This window comes from Ctenopharyngodon idella, chromosome 24, assembly GCF_019924925.1.
Source record: "Ctenopharyngodon idella isolate HZGC_01 chromosome 24, HZGC01, whole genome shotgun sequence".
Lineage (NCBI taxonomy): Eukaryota > Metazoa > Chordata > Actinopteri > Cypriniformes > Xenocyprididae > Ctenopharyngodon > Ctenopharyngodon idella.
The window spans coordinates 16,150,471-16,169,169 of NC_067243.1; the positions used below are offsets into that span (position 1 = coordinate 16,150,471).

The window sequence follows — 18,699 nt, forward strand, 5'->3', positions numbered from 1 at the left end:
TTCAGCCTTCAACTTTTATTTAAACAACAAAGTCTGATGAATGTCAAGTGTGCAGGGCCACAATGTTCATTTCCCCAGTGGAAACCACATGATTTCCACCAGTAAAGTTTATTTACATAGCAGAACATATCAATGAAAAGTAGGCACTATAACACTATATAACACTATAACTGCTGTCTTTACCTGATTATCTTTTATACATGATTATACTATTACTACATGATTATAATATTATAGAAATGATTTGAATAAAAGACAGCTATGGAAAATGAAAGAGGGCATGACAAACAACTAGGCAAATGAGTGATAAGAAGAGATATTAGAGAAGTGAGACCTTTTTAAAGGGATTTTGAGAGACACAGAGGACCAAACTACCACCACCATCCATCCTGCCAGCGAAGAGAGAGTCTGAGTGAAGATGTGGAGGTTACTGTGTGTGACTTTGTCTCTGCTCATATGTGTCAAAGGTAAGATCTCATGATTTGAGGACCACTGTAGATCTTATCTGTATTAACTTGATCAGGGGCGTACAGTCCTGTTCCTGGAGATCTACCTTCCTGCAAAGTTCAGCTCCAACCCTGATCAAACATGACTGAAGACAGCTAATTAACTTGATAATTATAGACAGGTGTTGGAGCAGGGATGGAGCTGAACTCTGCAGGTAGATCTCCAGGAACAGACGGTGCATTCCAAACGGGATATATCACCTTCTGAAGGGTACTTCAGAGTGAAAACAATCATGGCCGCCATATTGAAGGGTCGTTCCAAACCGAAGTGCTCAAAACTGGCCACTTCAAAGGGCCCTTTGGAATGAAGGATTTCGAAGGGTACAACTAATGGACACTTTGGGCCCCCTGATCCTTTGCACAGGGAAGTTGTTTGACGTCACAGAATAGGTGACAGGAGGCTCGGAGTTCGATTTTACCTATAAATGTATGTAGCCTATAGTATTTTTCTGTACTAGTGTAATATTTATACGAGTTAGATTTGGTACATTATTATAGTCAAAATGACATTGTACTTCAACAAAAATACTTTACAGCTACCTTTATCAGTCCATTCAAATGTTTAAAATACATAGACACAATATACATTTTATTTAACGTAAAAGACCAGCAGTAGCTTATAATGTTACTACAGTAAATTAATGCGTATATTAATACAAAGAGTACACCGGGGAAAAAAGATGAAGGCGCCTCCTTGATTGTCACGTTAAGATGACGCAGAAGTGCGTTCCAAAAAAATGTTTTTTTTGACCCCTACAACCTTCATCCCTTCGAAGCTCTCACTCCAGAGGGTAAACCCTTTGAAGGGATTAGGGCATAGGGATGAGCCCTTCCGAATGAAACGCAGGGAGAATTGGGCATCCCTGAACTTCTCAAAATAGTGAAACAGTAAGCATGTAAGTAAGGAGTAAGTCCATATAGACATTATCAATAAAACCATTAAAATGGTGAGTTAATAAATAGTTTTCTTTTTAAATGTAAATTATATGTAAATACTAAAGTTTTTTCATGATTTCTATTATAATCTGTAACATTTTCTCTTCCACAGGAGATTCACCTCCTATGTCGGAAAGTAAGAGCCCTTCTCTCTTTTTACATGTTACTATAAAATCCTGTGGTGTTTATGTAAATGAATGAATGAGGTAAATGAATGTGTCTCTCATATCTCTGTCTCAGTTTGTGGACGTCCCCCTTTAAACCCTCGTATTGTGGGTGGTGTGAATGCAGCTGTAGGGGCGTGGCCATGGATGGTCAGTATACACTTAAATGGGAAGCATAATTGTGGCGGCTCCCTCATCAACAATGACTGGGTGCTGACAGCTGCTCACTGTGTCAAAGGGTTAGACATTACACAAATACACACAGATTTTAATACACTGTTTTGCTTGGTGATATGTTCTTCCTTTGTGGAAAATGGTGCTTAATTGCATTACATGTGCACTTGTTGAACTTCAAATCTTAAAAGTATATTGACTATATGACTATGTTTCTTGATAAACTTAAGTAGACTTTTAAAAAGTGTGTGTTGTAAGAATGCCAAATTAATGTCAACTTTTAATTTAAAGTACATTTTAATTCATTATGTTTTAATTATCTTTTGTCATGCTTTAACAAAATACACTTATTTTGATATGACATACAAGTTTCAATAGAAATTACATTAAATTATATTTTAGTTTACTGTAAATGCTTGTCAGTACATTCCACAATAAACTGTAGCCATTTTTAAAAGACAACAGGAGTAATTATGAAACCACATATAAAGATAAGTTATATTTAAGTTGGTCAAAAAAAGCACTTTTAAGTTCAACTAACTGCATATAATATAAATTAAACTATAAAACGTTTTTATTCAATTGTAAATAACATGCAGTTAAGCATCTGAAAACAGTCTGCACTTAAGAGTATTGTTTCTGTAATAAATATTCTTTTATGCTAAAGTGTACTTCCTTTAAATAGCAAGGTTTGCTATATCATTTTTTTTTCTTTACTAATTTTCTCTCCATGTATTCAGTATAGACAAGTCCAAACTGCTTGTGTACTTGGGAAAGAGGACACAACAGGAAGCTAATGCCCATGAAATCACCAGAACTATCAAAGACATCATTCCCCATCCCTCTTTCATTGGAAAAGCAGCTGATAATGACATCGCTCTACTGCGCCTGTCCTCCAGAGTCGACTTTAATGACTACATTAGACCTGTGTGTCTAGCAGCTGAGAACAGTGTCTTTGTTACCAACACCAAGAGCTGGATCACAGGCTGGGGAAATATTGGACAAAATAGTAACACACTCACACAAATACATACTGTACAAATATTACTTCACATAATAACATCTATTCCTAACATCTCCAACTGATGTTTGTTTGTTTGTGTGTGTGTGTGTGTGTGTGTGTGTGTGTCCAGGACCTTTACCTCCTCCTGGGTTTCTGCAAGAGACTATTGTTGAAGTGTTGGAGAATTCAATGTGTGCTAATCTCTGTGGTGGTGTCACCGACAACACGATTTGTGCTGGTTTAGAGCAAGGAGGCAAAGGCCCCTGGAAGGTACAACAACCAATGAGACCAATTCTAAATCATTCAAACTTCACTTGTGCACAGCTAAACAAACTGCATGTTTGATTGTCCACTGTCCACTAAGACTGACCATATCTCATCCCTGTCTGATGTTAAGCAGAAAAACTTATCTATTTTCCCCTTTCTCTCTCTTACTCTGCAGGGGGACTCTGGTGGTCCAATGTTGAGTCGGTGGTGTTCATTATGGGTTCAGTCTGGTGTCATCAGCTGGAGCGAAGGGTGTGCCAAGCCCAACAAACCTGCTCTGTATGTTCGTGTGTCACGGTATCAGCAATGGATCAAAGACACAATACGTGGAAACCTGCCTGGATTCATCTTCTTTCCCCCAGATCTATGTTCTCATACCAGCCAGGGTAAAATGCTCCCCTTGATATGCCTACACATTTATACAGTCTTAAAAACACATCATTCTCTGACTAATGCTTGTTTTTTGTAGGCTCAAACTCCTGTCGTGGGAGATGCAATGAGAAGTATGAAGCTAGCAATGCCTGCAACTGCAATGCTGACTGCAAAAAAAAATGCTGCAACGATTACACCCAGCAATGCAATGCATGAGTGAGTGAGTCCTAACACACACACTCACCTTACATGAATTAAACTTTCTTTATCTCTCAATCACTGGACATTTTTGTGTCTCTGAAGGTTGATGCACTGAATCTGGCAACTCCAGGGATCCTTATCAACACCTCACTTGCACACGTCTGTCACATGATGAAGTCTCTTTCTGTCTGTTATCTGTGAAATTTGTGTTGCTCTGGAAAATCTGCAATTAATAACCACTTTCATTGCAAACAGCCTGAAACTTTTTATAGACTCATTATTCTCTATATGATTTGCAAATATCAAGTATAGCTCTTAGAAATATAATATTTAAATGAGAGTTTGGGAGAAGAATGTAATCTTGTCGTGCACAACACAAGGATATACGCGATGGTTTATCTCATTAATGTTAAGAGTATTCTGGCATCCCTCCACCACGCAAATCATGAAATGTATTATGGAAAATATGTATAATGCTGTACTTCTTGTATGTTATCTGTGTCATACAGTATAAATGAGGTTACACCACAGTCATCACAACATAATGGAAAAAGTACTTAATTATGTTTCAGCATGTGCAAAAGGATTTTATGAGATGAATTAAATATTTTAGAACTGCAAACTTGTCTTTTGTCTTCTGAAATGTAATCATCCAAATAAATACACATTAAACAAGGTTTAAAAGAATAAATAACTGAAATAGAGAGAAATGTGCAACATGATCACATACTTGTTTAGATTTTCAGGAATATGAAGTAAAATTTTTAAATTTGGTTGGAAAATGCACAATGATAAAGTCATCAGCTAAAGGTTTGAGTTGTTTGGATCATGCCTGTCTTACGCATAATGTTATAATGGTTATGAGGTACTACAGCACATGAAAACATTATTTAATATGAAAAAACATTACAATAAACCACTGGCTCAACTAATCCAAAACATCTGGCTCAATTTGTTCCAAAGCCACCATTTAAATAGAAAACTGCCTTGTTTAAACAAGCACTAATATAGGGGTTCTCAACTTCTTGGCCTTCGAGATTGGGTAACTGTTCTCACCTGTCCCTTGAGTGCTTTCCTCCATATATAATGTGCTTCCGTTCTTTGCTGGACTGTTTTGTTCTGTAGGGTGGGCCATGTGCTTTGTGTATCAACGTTTTGCTCTTTTATTCTAAGTCTCTGAGTATCAATTACAGCGCCATCTAGTGGTGAACAGCAGCTGGTACCTGAGATGAAGCTCCACTGGAGGAAGCTCCCATCTCATTGATGTAATTTTATTCTGTAGTGCACAAATAAAAGCACTAGCTTTTACCCTCTGTAATATCTTTTATGTACCATAATGTGACAAAAAAAATAAAATAAATCAATAATAGTCAGTGTTATAATATACTGTTTAACTGTGTTGTGGGTGCCTGCAGTAAGCAAGTAACTGATAGCTTTTTTGAACTAAAAGAGTTGTATATGGCATGTATTTGACAGTTATTTGTATAGTAATAACATTGTATTATTTGTTCAACTTGTATAGCAGTGAATGTGAGTGAAGAAGACTGTAGGCACAAAAGAGATTTTTTTTATATTATTTTTATTGAGAAATAAAGGGTTTTTTTTTATAGAGTTTGGACTGATACTATAGGCAAATGTAAAATCAGTTGATGTAATTTCTAATGTTCTAATAGGTAATAAATTAATAATGTGTGATTTCGTATTCCAATTTATGCTCCGAGTTAAGTCCTTGAATTCCCTTCTCCCAAATAACCATATATGGAGCTTACAACACGTAGTTTTACTATGCACATTTTCATCTGCATATCATTTCCATATGCATATTTCCATCCAAAGGATAGCCTACTACTGTTTTCAAGGTACAAGACACTAGAAAAGTATGAGATATCAGACTGTAGACGCTGTTTGTGCTGTCACATTACATTGCTAAAAATAGTATGTCTTGTTTAAAATAAAAATATTCAAATATCTGTCAGATAAAATGCACACTATTAATGATAGTGGCATATTTAAAGGGGGGGGGGGGGGGGGGGGGGGGGGGGGGGGGGGGGGGGGGTAATGCTATTTCATGCATTCTGACTTATTTTCACACTGTTAAAGAGTTGCATTCTCATGTTAAACATGGCCAAAGTTTCAAAACACAAGTTGGACGTATGACAGAGTATTTCTGTGCCAAATCCACTACTTCCGGTTTCGGTACAGGATTCGTAGAGTTTTTTTCGAGTGTGTCCTGTATGACGTCAAAAGAGAGTGGAATTCCTTGTATAGACACTTCTCCCTGATAAGTGTGCGCACACACATCACCCAGAGCAAGATCACGCCCATCAACGCGCTTCATTCGGGATAAGGAAGCCGAGAGATTTTTCAACAATGGCTGTGTCCCAATATTAATATTGAAGCACTGTACTCACATGAACTGATTTAAATATGTTTTAGTACCTTTATGGATCTTGAGAGAGGAAATGTCATTGCTCCCTATGTAGGCCTCACGGAGCCATCGGATTTAAACAAAAATATCTTAATTTGTGTTCCGAAGATCAACAAAGGTCTTACGGGTGTAAAACGGCACGAGGGTGAGTAATTAATGACAGAATTTTCTTTTTTGGGTGAACTAACCCTTTAATGTCAAGCGTGCAGTAGAATACGACTTCCACCTCACCAAAATGCATAACCTACATAGCAGGTAGGCACAATAGCAGACTGTAGTCTTTACTTCACATCTCACATATTCATTTGCTGCAAAACTATAGGTCTAGCATTAAGCCTATAGAAAGGAAGTTAGGAATAAAAGACAAAATGAGAGAAGGAGCATGTAAATGATCAGGCAAATGAGTGATAAGAAGGGAGGCTACTAAAGGGATGACATGACAAAACTATAATACATCCATACTGCCAGTGAAGAGAGAGTTTAAGTGACGATGTGGAGGTTAACCTGTATGGCCCTGCTCATATGTGGCAAAGGTAAGATCATACAGGTGTTTACATTGATTTGGTACTATTTTCTCAAGTGGTTCACTTGTGACATAACGAGCTGTTGGATCACAGGGACCCTGTGTCGAATCTGACTTGGGTTGTGTCCAGATCATTCCCCCACTAGCTAAAAGCTAAAAGGACCATTCAACGAAGAAATACCTTTCATAACAAATAATTGACTTTACACAATGCAATTCACTAATGCTGTTCAATTTAGTATTGTTTAACTATAGCTCTGATAAAACATTATATTTGGTATAATGTTTTATCAAAGCTACACTATAGATATTTTTGGTGTATTTAAAAATGAACGAAATTCCATGATTTAGTAAGTACATTCAGAGTTCAAACTCGTCTTCTTGCCTTATAGCAATTCATGACAGTAAGCCTATATTTTGAGATGTTGGGTCGAATTTTGCGGGAAATTCCAATTGTTTACTTCATGTACGTAAACACAGAAGAAGGTTGCATCTTGTTGCTAGAATATTGTTGTTTGAACTACAGCTAGCATTTTACAGGGAGATTTTAAAATGCAACCCTTGTTGACTCACGAGCATCTTTTACAAAAGTAAAAGGGAAAATCATAACTGGTAACCATGGAAATTAGATTAGTCAGCGAAGAAGAGCACCCTACAGAAACACAACTGATGTAAAATTCTCCAAAGTGTGGGTATCTGCAGGTTGCTTAATGAGCGTGTAGAAATTTCTTTATCATTGGTCGCGAAAGCTGTCTGTGGTGTGGGGTAGGTTAGGAGTTAGTTTCCGTCGGAGCAATTCACATTTCGGCATGCAATTTTATGTTTCAACTAGAGATGGCGATAGAGAGGCCAAAGTTCTGTAGTGAAACGAATTTGTGGCGAGAAAAAGGGAAACAGGAAGTGTGTTATAACTTCTGCATACATTAACTGATTTTGATGTAACTTCAGCTGTGTGTTCGCTGTAGGAGGCTGATCACATGGATGTGACTACTGTGAGTCAAAGTCATAGCGCCACCAACTGGCAACAGGAAGTGTGTCACTTTCAAAATGCTTTGAAATCGCCCTTATTTTTACCCAATTCACTTCAAATTTCATCAGTAGCCATGGGCCAAGCCTTAGGAGAAGCTCACATATTGTTCTCATTAAGCCGGACAACTTTCTAATTTACAGTCATTAGCTCTGAACAACAGGAAGTCAGATATTTTGGTTTGAAAAGGAAACAGGAACTCTTGTGTAAAATCATTGTTTGATTTAAATTAAATTAAGATTGTATGTTGCCCACCATGCACAGGTTTCCTTAAGCCACCGGGGTGGCGGCGGCACCGGGGCTTCGTGACACCCGTCATCGCTGCTTGCAGCTATATTTTATTTTCTAGTGCCTGCTTTATTAATAAGATTAAACAGACTTATACCACTATATTTTGGATGTCTAATTTAACTTCATTGCAGCTGATTACTATAAGACCTGAAATGTTTATTAAATAACTGAGATGTGAGATGTTGGGGACTTGCTCTAATCTGTACCACCCTGTCTTTTTTTGCAGGTTGTCTTTCTCATTTAAATGGTAAGAGCCCCTCTATATATCTAGAAAGAATGACATAATCTAAAACCCCATGATTATTTAAAAGAAACATCTATGTGATCTCATGCTTGTGCACCTTGTGTGTCACTACAAGTCTCTTTTTCTCTCTCAGTTTGTGGACGTCCCCGTTTAAAAACCCGTATTGTGGGTGGAGTTGATGCGCCTGAGGGGGCGTGGCCATGGCAGGTTAGTCTTCACAGCCCCAAATATAAAGGTCATTTTTGCGGAGGTTCCCTCATCAGCAGTGAATGGGTGCTCTCGGCTGCTCACTGTTTTGCTAGGTTAGGACCACATGAACACATATTTACACAATTTTAAACACTCTTAAATTTAGTTCTTGTAATATTGTTGTTTTCCCTATGATCTGTATATTCAGTGTCAGCACAACCAACCTGCTTGTGTACTTGGGAAGAAGGACACAGCAAGGAGATCATGATCATGAAATCAGCAGCAGTGTCAGTACGCTTGTCATACACCCCTCCTACAACAGCGACACCTACAACAATGACATCGCTCTCCTGCATCTGTCCTCTTCTGTCAACTTCACTAACTATATCAGACCAGTGTGTCTAGCAGCGGAGAACAGCATCTTCCCTTCCGGCACCAGCAGCTGGATCACAGGCTGGGGACAAACTGCAGCTGGAGGTAACACACAGACACACACACACACACACACACACACACACACACACACCTACTAGCGTCACAGACTGATGATTGTGTTTGTGTGTGGTCGTGTGTCCAGTGAATTTGTCTTATCCTGGGACTCTGCAGGAGACTGTGGTTCCAGTGGTAATTAATTCTCAGTGTAATGATCTGCTGGGCGCCGGCGTCATTACAGACAACATGATGTGTGCTGGTTTACTGCAGGGAGGCAAAGACACCTGCCAGGTACAACAACCACTCTGATTATTACTAGTAGTATGCCACAGGCCTGATGTGTGCACATGTAGGCACATCACACTTGTGCAGAATCCAGAATTCAATTCAATTAAAATGAGTAATTCAAAATATTCACAAAATTGCTGTTTGCTACCTCAATTAATATTCAGGAAGTGGATTGAAATTTAAATTCAAAAGCTTGCAGCTGATTAGAAAGGAATACATTTAAAGTGTTAGTTCACCCAAAAAAGAAAATTCTGTCATTAATTACTCACCCTCATGAAGTTCCACGCCCGTAAGACCTTCGTTCATCTTCAGAAAACACATTTTAAGATATTTTTGATAAAATCCAATGGCTCAGTGAGGCCTCTATTGACAGCAAATGCCCAGAAAGCTACTAAAGACATATTTAAAACAGTTCATGTGACTACAGTGGTTCAACCTTAATGTTATGAAGCAACGAGAATAATTTTTGTGCGCCAAAAAAAACAAAATAATGACTTTATTTGTTAAAGGTTTATTCGTAAAACTTCAAAGCTTTACACTGTTGTTTCAAATCAGTGGTTCAGAGCGTGTATCAAACTGCCAAAGTATGTGAATGATTGAAATTTTGAAACGTTTCGAAACACTTATGACATAATGAAGCCTCGTTTACTGAAATCACGTGACTTTGGCAGTTTGATACGCGCTCCGAACCACTGATTCGAAACAAAACATTCGTAAAGCTTTGAAGCTTCATGAAGCAGTGTTTTGAAATCACCCATCACTAGATATTGTTGAATAAAGTCGTTATTTTGTTTTTTTGGCTCACAAAAAGTATTCTCGTCGCTTCATAACATTAGGGTTGAACCACTGTAGTCACATGAACTGTTTTAAATACGTCTTTAGTAGCTTTCTGGGCATCTGAAAGTGTTAATTATCTTGCTGTCAATGGAGGCCTCACTGAGCCATCAGGTTTGATCAAAAATATCTTAATTTGTGTTCTGAAGATGAACGAAGATCTTACGAGTGTGGAACGACATGAGGGTAAGTAATTAATGATATAATTTTTGGGTGAACTAACCCTTTAAGAGGATGAAGGAGATTGGAAAAGTCTAGCATACATCACTGGAGCGAAATCTGTTGTTTTCACCGGAAGATCGAGTTGACATGAAACATTATGAGGTTAAAACATATTGCATGTATGAATCATTCACAGTAAGATCTATAAGATAAATGTACAAATTAGATTGTGTGAATTTTCATGTCATGCTGGTTTTTTGAATTGTGCACAACTCCAAAATGTTTTCACAATGCTGTATGTGAGAATCGGCCACAAGGTGGCATTATTGTGTGAATTTACGTTTTTTGTTTATTCACCTTATTCAGAGCGGGTGCAGCCATTGTAACTTGATTGTGTCGAGGCTTCCGGTCTCATCCGCTTCTAGTTATTTTAGCTGTACAAAATTATGCTGTTTGATTTTGCGAGCTGTTACTTATATTATTATATCATAAACACACTGGTTTGTAGCGCAAATTATTTTAACATTTACAGCATTTTGTTATTCTTCACGTTATTTACATATAGCGGCAAATGAATCGGAAGTCTCACATTCACAGACAGCTTACGCGTTGAAAATAACGCCCGTTTAAGTTGAATAACGTTACCTCACAAACGGGCTAGAACAGAGGTTTTAAAAAAGAAGTCTTGAACAGAGGTCAGGATCACTTGGAAATCACAAACTGAAGCAGTTTGGATATAACCTTTGGAGCAGGAGCAGGGCTGAAGACCTCTGGGCTAAAATCTATTCCTCAAATCTAAAGATTATGCTCATTTTGATACTTTTCTCTTTTTTCCTCCTCCTTCCTTTTCCTGACGATTGCCACTTACAGCTGCAGTGGATATAAAAGTCTACACACCCCTGTTAAAACAGCTGGTTTTTGTGATGTTAAAAAGTGACACTAACTTCAGAGAAACTAACTGCATAAGTGTGCACACACTTGAACCCTTTGATTTTATTATAACACTCTTATAGCACTCTTTGGATAGTCTCTCAGACTTTTTATATCCATAGTATATCATTTTATATTCATATTCACTGTTTGCCTGAGTTGCTGTTTAAAGTTAAGTAGTGCAACAAACAAAAAATGTAAGTGAAAAACATACTAGCTCTCTCTTTTCCTGTTGTAGGGGGATTCTGGTGGCCCATTGGTGAGTCAGCAGTGTTCAGTGTGGGTTCAGTCTGGTATCATCAGTAGGGGTCACGACTGTGGTCAGCCCAATGAACCTGGTGTGTATACCCGCGTGTCTCAGTATCAGCAATGGATCATGACTTCCACTGGCCAGAACCTCCCAGGATTCGTCACCTTCAACCCCCTACACTCATGCTCAACTGCCACTCAGGGTAAAACCTATAAGCCAAAAGCATGTATTCACAATATCAACATTCAGCATATTACAGACATCACAAGTTTTAGGGCCCGAGCACAGATGGTGTGAGGACCCTATTGTAATTGCTCGGCCAATTCTTCTTCTTCTCCGAAATGAATCGCATTTTTGAGGGTCTAAACATGCTTGAAAACTCATTAAACTTTGCACACGCGTCAGAAGTGGTGAAACTTTACGTCTGATATGGGTTTCAGAATTAGGTGTGGCAAAATGGCTCGATAGCGCCACCTACAAAATTTCAATTAAGTGCCCTTCGCGCTACGTTTCACATACAGGTGACATTCGGTAGACAGATGTAACAGCCCAATACCTACAAAAAAGCCTGTGAGTGCAAAATCTGTAAACCCAACAGGAAGTGAGATATTTTGAATTTTCTCTGCAAAAGTTTTGCAGTTTTTGCCATTTTCAGACGTTGTACTTTAACAAACTCCTCCTAGAGCTTTAATCAGATCAACATCATATTTGGTCAGTCTAATCTAAAGGCCTTTGTGACGTTAAATTGCGAAGATCTAGAGTTTTCGCTGAAGGGCGTGTCCGTGGCGGCCTGACAAATTTCGATGTTTCGCCATGAAACAGGAAGTTGTTGTAACTCGGGCATACAGTGTCGGATCTACCCCAAACTTCACATGTGTGATAAGAATCCTGGCCTGAAGACATCTGTATGCCAATATTCAGTTAGTCATAGCACCACCTGCTGGTAACAGGAAATGGCATGCTTTACACTGTAATTCACTCCCAGAAACACATTTCAATATGCCATGAAGTACCAAACATACTAGAAACATGTTAAATCACGCAACATCTGGCTAAGAGCTAATGTATGCGATTAATGCCACAAAACAGGAAGTTGTTGTAACTCAGGCATACAATGTTCGATCTGCTCCAAACTTCACATGTTTGATAACAGGAGTTACCAAGGAGTTATTAGTGGCGGCGAGCCCGGGTGCGAGGGCCCTTTCATCGCTGCTTGCAGCTTTATTTGTAGTTATTTTGTTGCAGTTTATTGTATAGTGGTACATTGGGCTTTGTAAAAGAGCAAACTTTGTCCTACAAAAGCTAAGTAAAAGGCTACACTTCATAATAGTCACAAAAGTGAACTCACACAGAGATTTCTTGCCTCATCATTAATCAGCACTGATACAAAGATTTTACACAGCAACCAACACACACTTAAACACACATTAATGAGCAGTGCTCGGTAGATTATTACAAACTGTAGTCGGTTACTGAGAATAACATGCAATCAATAAGAAAGTATGAGTATTTTAAAACATAATAGAATATATAAGTACTTAATTTTTGGAATCCGATTATGTAATCCAGATTACAAGTAATCAGTTACTACCCAGCACTGTTAATAAGTATATAAATATTTGTGCAATTAACCTCATCTTATTGAATAACTAAATCAGTTATTCACCAAAAGTACTCTCTCAATATTTGTTTGTCTCCAGGTTGAGGTGTAGTAAACGAGTTTACCCGCACCACTTCCAGGGAATGTTGCCTTTGGAAGCTCCACAATGACAGTATCCAGTTCCACTGCAGACAGCCTTCCACAGAACTTCACTCATGAATATGATCAACACAAAGTGCATTTGTTGAACAAGCACCTCTTTCTAAAATTTTAAATTAATTCAAATGAAATCAATTAACTACCGGTCAGAAGTAGTTTTTTCGAATAATAATAAAAGAAAATCAGCAAAAATGCATCAATTTATCAAAAGTGACATTAAAGACTTTTATAATGTTTCAAAAAATTCTACTTATGAATTATACAAATAGTGCTGTTTCTACTCATCAAAAAATCCTGAGAAAAATGTTCTACAAAAATATTAGGGAGCACAACTGTTTTCATCATTGATAATAATGAGATGTTTCTTGAGCAGCAAATCAGCATATTAGAATAATTTCTGAAGGATCATGTGACACTGAAGACTGGAGTAATGATGCTGAAAATACAGCTTTGACATCACAGGAAATACATTACATTTTAAAATATACTGAAAGTTATTTTACAGTTATATTTAATTGTAATATTTCACAAAATGATCAAATAAATGCAGCCTTACAAAAAAAAGGACTTTTTGAACGGTCGCATATGCATTTTGTACAGACGCTTTTATGAAAATCAATAAATGCTTAAAAGTTGAATTGTTTATTTATTTATTTAGTACAGTTTTTTTTTTAACCGTGTAGGTACTATTTAACATCTAATCTGGTGTACTGTAACAGGATGTTATACTATTGCACTTTGTGTAATACATGAGTACCACCAATTGTAAAAGGTAGTAAATGTCTCTGTCATCTTTGGTTGCATACTGTATCTTTCGAGGCAGGACTTCCCCACAACCCCACCTCTAAAATGACATGCATCCTGTTTCAAACAGAGACATTCACCACTCTTATGTCAAGAGAGATATGGTCTTTTTGGACAGATATATGCAAGATCCATTCACTGAAGTGGGTTATAACCGGTTCTGTCAGTTCTGTATTTGGTCCCCAGTGCTTCTGTGCAGGTTTTAACTCTGAGCTCCAAGTCTGAGAGTCTCAAACCAGCTCTGGCTTCTCAGGTCCACAGCACCTTTTTCAGCAGTGGCTTTGATCCATTGTTCTTCATATGCGCCTCCATTCAAATGAGCTAAAAGTAATACATAGAATGGAATGAATGCATAGAATATGTCAGATCAATGCAGTTTAAATAGTCAAATTTACATGTTTGTGTTTCAGGATAAGATCTAGACTTGCAAATGAACAAAAAGGTATGTTTCAAGCAGATAAAAGTCATGCAGTACAGTAGGTCTGGCTTCTACTTACCCGTGACTGTTGTCTTCCCATCAGCTGAAGTTCGTTCAGTCTCTTGACATACTATCTCTGAGCTAATGCTAACGGAGGTTCCACACAACCGCACTGCTGTCTTCACAGTGGAGGGCACACGCACACTCACAGCACCTGATCAATGACAAATAAAGATTCATGTTGGTTTTATATGGTTATGAAAAACCATTATGCTATACCATTTTAATGTGCTGTAACCATCAAGTATAAAATAATAACATTCATTTCAAAAAGTGTTACTGTAATATATGTAATATACAAATTATTAATTTATGAATATCAAGTTTTTTGGTGAGTCATACCACATGACATTTTACAACCTGAACTATTCTTGTCTTGCTGTAAGAAAGTCAAATTATCTGAAGGCTTGTTGACCTTGACACAAAGTCATGAGGGTCTTTAAGTATGTATCAGAAATATCTGACTATTATTAAGTAATACATTTGAAAGTGATTTTAAAAATTAATGGACAAATGGATTAAATGTAAGTAGGCAGGCAAGTAGATATGTTCCTACTAGACTCATCTTGTGTAATAGTTTCTTTGAGGTCCATTATTAGTACCTTGTTGACTGTGAAGTTCTGCAGATCCATCTTCTCCCACATATGCATGAATGTTTCCAGCAGCAGTAAACACCTTCAGTGCACCACTTGAGCTGTCTGGGATGCAGCAAGGACATCTTTAGTGCACTGAACGAGTGACTAATGACCTACTGTCAATTCAGAATGGCCACTTACCAATGACGATGTTTCCTGTTTCACTGCGAACAAGAGCTTCACCTGTAAAACAACAATGATACATGTCCTAACTGCACATCAGGTGTTTAAAATGAGCCATTGTTGTCTCGTTCCCTCACCGTGTATATGGCCAATCTGGATGTTCCCGGAGAAAGTTGACAGTGAGGTGGATTCGCCATAGATGGCCTTCACTTTCAGATCCCCATGTTCTGTGGAGAGATTCATGGTGGTTCCCTGAATTTTCTTAATATCAATATTCTGGAGAACAAAAACAATTACTTAATAACAATTTCACAATATATGCAGTTGTATATATATATATCAAAAACTACTTACACTGTCCACAGATGTGCTGATATCTACATTCCCATGTAAGGTCTTGAGTCCAGTGACATTTCCTCCTGTGGACTGAACTTGAACCTCATGACCCTAAACAAAATCACAACAATTAAAGGTGCAATATGTAACATTTTCTGTCTGCTAGAGGCCTATCCAAAACAAAGGCGTAGCTTGATGACGCCAAGTTTGAGTGCGGAATCTTGGGACATGTGGTCTTCACCTCACAGCCGGTGGAAAAGAATTGGAATAGGACTCGGGAAGAAATCATGTTCATGGATGTGATTATTAACGTTAGTAGTATGAAGCAGAGCAGGACCGAGTGTTGTGGGAGCTGAATGAGGCAGCTGGAGTGATTGCACAACACACGCCTCACGAGCAGCAGAACTTTTATTACGCCACAGTCGCCGGCGCCGCTTCCGCTTTTCCGGTCATGAGTATGAGGTAATGCAGCTCTGTTTATCATATTAGATACATTTGAGTGTGTTGAAAATGTTATAAAGTTATTCTGTGCGTTCGCTCGGCGGCTGCTGTGAGACACTTGTTCCACACTGAAGTAAGATAGATCAATTTTAGAATAGCCTATCATATTAAATGCTGGATGGCTTGCGTTGATAAATGGCACGCAATTCATTTTAAAACGTATTGTATGATGGAGAAAATGCTGTTTTCTTGGTTACTAAATTATGGTTACTAAAAATAAAGCTGCATCTGATTATGCTATGTTAGCTACTTGACAAAATAGTGTTTTTCTCTGAGGCATGGTAAAGCATGGTACTCGCAAAAAAAAATCAAGAAAATTAGATTTAAACAATAAGACTAAATGTGTTGAGCTATATAACAACAATTAGTTTTCTGTCTATAAATATATCAAAACAGTTGTTCCCTTGTCTATTAAAACATGTAATATATTAAAGCGTCTTTGGTGTTTTCATGGTTTCTACAAAATAAAACCGGAAACCGAGGGTAACGCGGGTATGACGCAATTGACAGGCGACTCCTCACACGTCCCGGAGCCTTGGTTAAAATTGCAATTTTCTCAAGATTTACAAACAGTTGGAAACATTTGGGATATTGTAAGTACTCCAGTGAACAAAATATATAACACTGGCCTAGTGTTTTTTTTTTTTTTTACTACAAAACTCTTACATATTGCACCTTTAAACACATGATATTAATCAGATCCTTATTAGGTCAGTAAATAAGACATATTTAGGCTTTTATGAGACATTAATTAATTCAGGGGTTTTCAATCTTTTAGATATCACAGACACCAAATCTGATCATCGTGACACAAGGGACCTGCTTCCTAAAATTTAAAAGGCAACTATATACAATATGAGTCAAAAGTTTGGAAAAATTTGGATTTTTAATGTTTTTGAAAGAAGTCTCTGATTGCCCACCAAGGCTGCATTTATTTGATAAAAAATTCAATAATATTGTGAAATATTATAGTTAAAAAACAACTGCTTTAATGAATATTAAAATGTAATTTATTTCTTTGATGGCAAAGCTGAATTTTCAGCATCATTACTCCAATCTTCAGCATCACATGATCCTTCAGAATTCATTATAATATGCTGATTTGATGCTCAGTTAATATAATTTATTATTGGTGCTCAAGTATTAGTAAAGGCTCCTATTATTATCAACATTGAACCGTTTTTGTTGCTTAATATGTTTGTGGAAACCATGATACATTTTTTTTCAGGATTTTTTGATGAATAGAAATTTCAAAAGAACAGCATTTATATGAAATAAAAAGTATTTCTAACAATATAAATGTCTTTACTGTCACTTTTGATCAATTTAATGCGTCTTTGCTGAATAAAAGTATTCATTTTTTAAAACACCCCTTTTAAATGGTAGTGTATAGTAAAACAGAAAACTGTTATTTTAAATAGTAATGTTTCGCTATATTTACTGCTTTTTTCGTTTCTAATACATCACTATAATAATGTACTGTTAGATGTATTATTTATATCAATTTTTATTTTATTTTAATGCTTTTTAATTTTTAATTAATTTATTTACCTATTAATTTATTTATAAACTTTTCCATGGCCCCCCTAGTACTCCCTTGTGGCCCCCGACCCTATTTTGAAAACCCCTTACATTAAATGATAAAAGCCTATGGATAAAATACCTTTACAGACTTCAGGACACAGTGTCCTCTCTCCGTGTGCACGTGGCAGAGGTCACTCTCCATATTCTTGATCTTCACATTGCCTTTGTCTTTAGTCTTGATGTGGAGATCTGGAGGGATGGACAGGGACTAGAAGGATTCACATGTATTTCAATAAATTTACTTTATTAAAAGTACACTTATTACATTACCTTTATTTACTGTAAATACAGTCTACATGGTAAAAATATTTTTTAAAAATTATATTAAAATAATCATTATAATTAAATATTAATATTAATAAAACAATGTGTCAATAATTTATTATTATCTTTACAAGCCTGAATTCAGATCCTTACCACATTTAATAGGTGCTGTCAGTTCAACAGTGACATTGCTGTCCACCTCATCGGACAAAATCTGAAGTTCATTGCTTTGATCATCATAATGAACATGAAATCTGTCCACATTAAGAGTTTGATTCGCATCTGTCACGTGCACAGTAATAAATGCCCGGTCAGCTTCAGGAAAAGCATGTGGATCCAGTGGTTTTATGGATATATTACAGCCTAAATGACATCTGACCTTCGTGTAAGGACTAACTAATAATTCCCATTGCTTTATAGGTTTATTCAAGTCTTTCGTAGTTGCAGGGGCATCTGAAAAACTTCGGAGAGCCTGAGAAACCAAAGCCCTGGTGAAGAGTGTTGAACATCTCTGCACTGAGTCCAGACACACAACGTGACGTAACCGCTGTGTAACTGCACAAGCAAACATAACTAAAGCTTTACTTTGAGTGCAAAGACTAAAGTACATAAGTGCTCATTAGAGCAAAATGCTACTTGCAGTAAAAAAGCGTCGTGTAGTAATGTTTATATACCGAGGATACGCGAGCAGCGCACAGCAATGACAGCAAACCGGAAGAGCGCGCGAGAGGACTTATGGGAAGTGAAGTCAAACGAAGGCCAGTCCGTTACAAGATTTGACTGATGTCTTTGTATGATCAAAAATTGTTAAAATTACGAGAAGAAAAAAAAGCAAGCGAGACGACGTGTGCCATGTTGCAAACTTTCCAGTGTAATTTTGAGATAATACTATTTTCTATTTACTAACTCTACCTAAAACGCAACCATTTGGCATTTTTATATTTTTGAATTATTTATTGTTTATTAAACCTGATACTTCTGAGGACTATTGTCT

The 18,699-nt window shown here is 37.2% G+C and overlaps 3 protein-coding genes across 4 annotated transcripts; 2 read left to right on the forward strand and 1 right to left on the reverse strand.

Moving 5' to 3' along the window:
• Positions 1-353: 353 nt before the first annotated feature.
• Positions 354-4,236, forward strand: si:dkeyp-93a5.3 (serine protease 27). The gene is made up of 8 exons (XM_051884913.1): positions 354-467; positions 1,555-1,578; positions 1,683-1,845; positions 2,521-2,789; positions 2,914-3,053; positions 3,226-3,436; positions 3,520-3,638; positions 3,726-4,236. Exons 1-7 carry the CDS (start codon positions 419-421, stop codon positions 3,636-3,638), a joined length of 975 nt encoding a protein of 324 aa, XP_051740873.1. The 5' UTR covers positions 354-418; the 3' UTR covers positions 3,726-4,236.
• A 2,305-nt stretch (positions 4,237-6,541) lies between these two features.
• LOC127507641 (serine protease 27-like) lies at positions 6,542-13,618 on the forward strand. Its single transcript, XM_051884914.1, has 7 exons — positions 6,542-6,584; positions 8,119-8,139; positions 8,270-8,438; positions 8,534-8,802; positions 8,903-9,048; positions 11,210-11,423; positions 12,922-13,618. Exons 1-7 carry the CDS (start codon positions 6,542-6,544, stop codon positions 12,924-12,926), a joined length of 867 nt encoding a protein of 288 aa, XP_051740874.1. The 3' UTR covers positions 12,927-13,618.
• On the reverse strand, positions 13,607-18,423 carry fam185a (family with sequence similarity 185 member A). Of its 2 annotated transcripts, none has more exons than XM_051884911.1 (8): positions 17,859-18,423; positions 17,521-17,630; positions 15,375-15,467; positions 15,158-15,296; positions 15,039-15,080; positions 14,865-14,960; positions 14,282-14,416; positions 13,607-14,105 (listed from the first exon to the last, which is right to left on the reverse strand). In XM_051884911.1, the coding sequence occupies exons 1-8, from the start codon at positions 18,313-18,315 to the stop codon at positions 13,987-13,989; spliced, it is 1,191 nt and encodes a 396-aa protein (XP_051740871.1). In that variant the 5' UTR covers positions 18,316-18,423; the 3' UTR covers positions 13,607-13,986. The 2 variants fall into 2 exon arrangements, with proteins under 2 accessions (XP_051740871.1, XP_051740872.1); XM_051884912.1 differs by having other exon boundaries at positions 17,521-17,649.
• Positions 18,424-18,699: the final 276 nt, after the last annotated feature.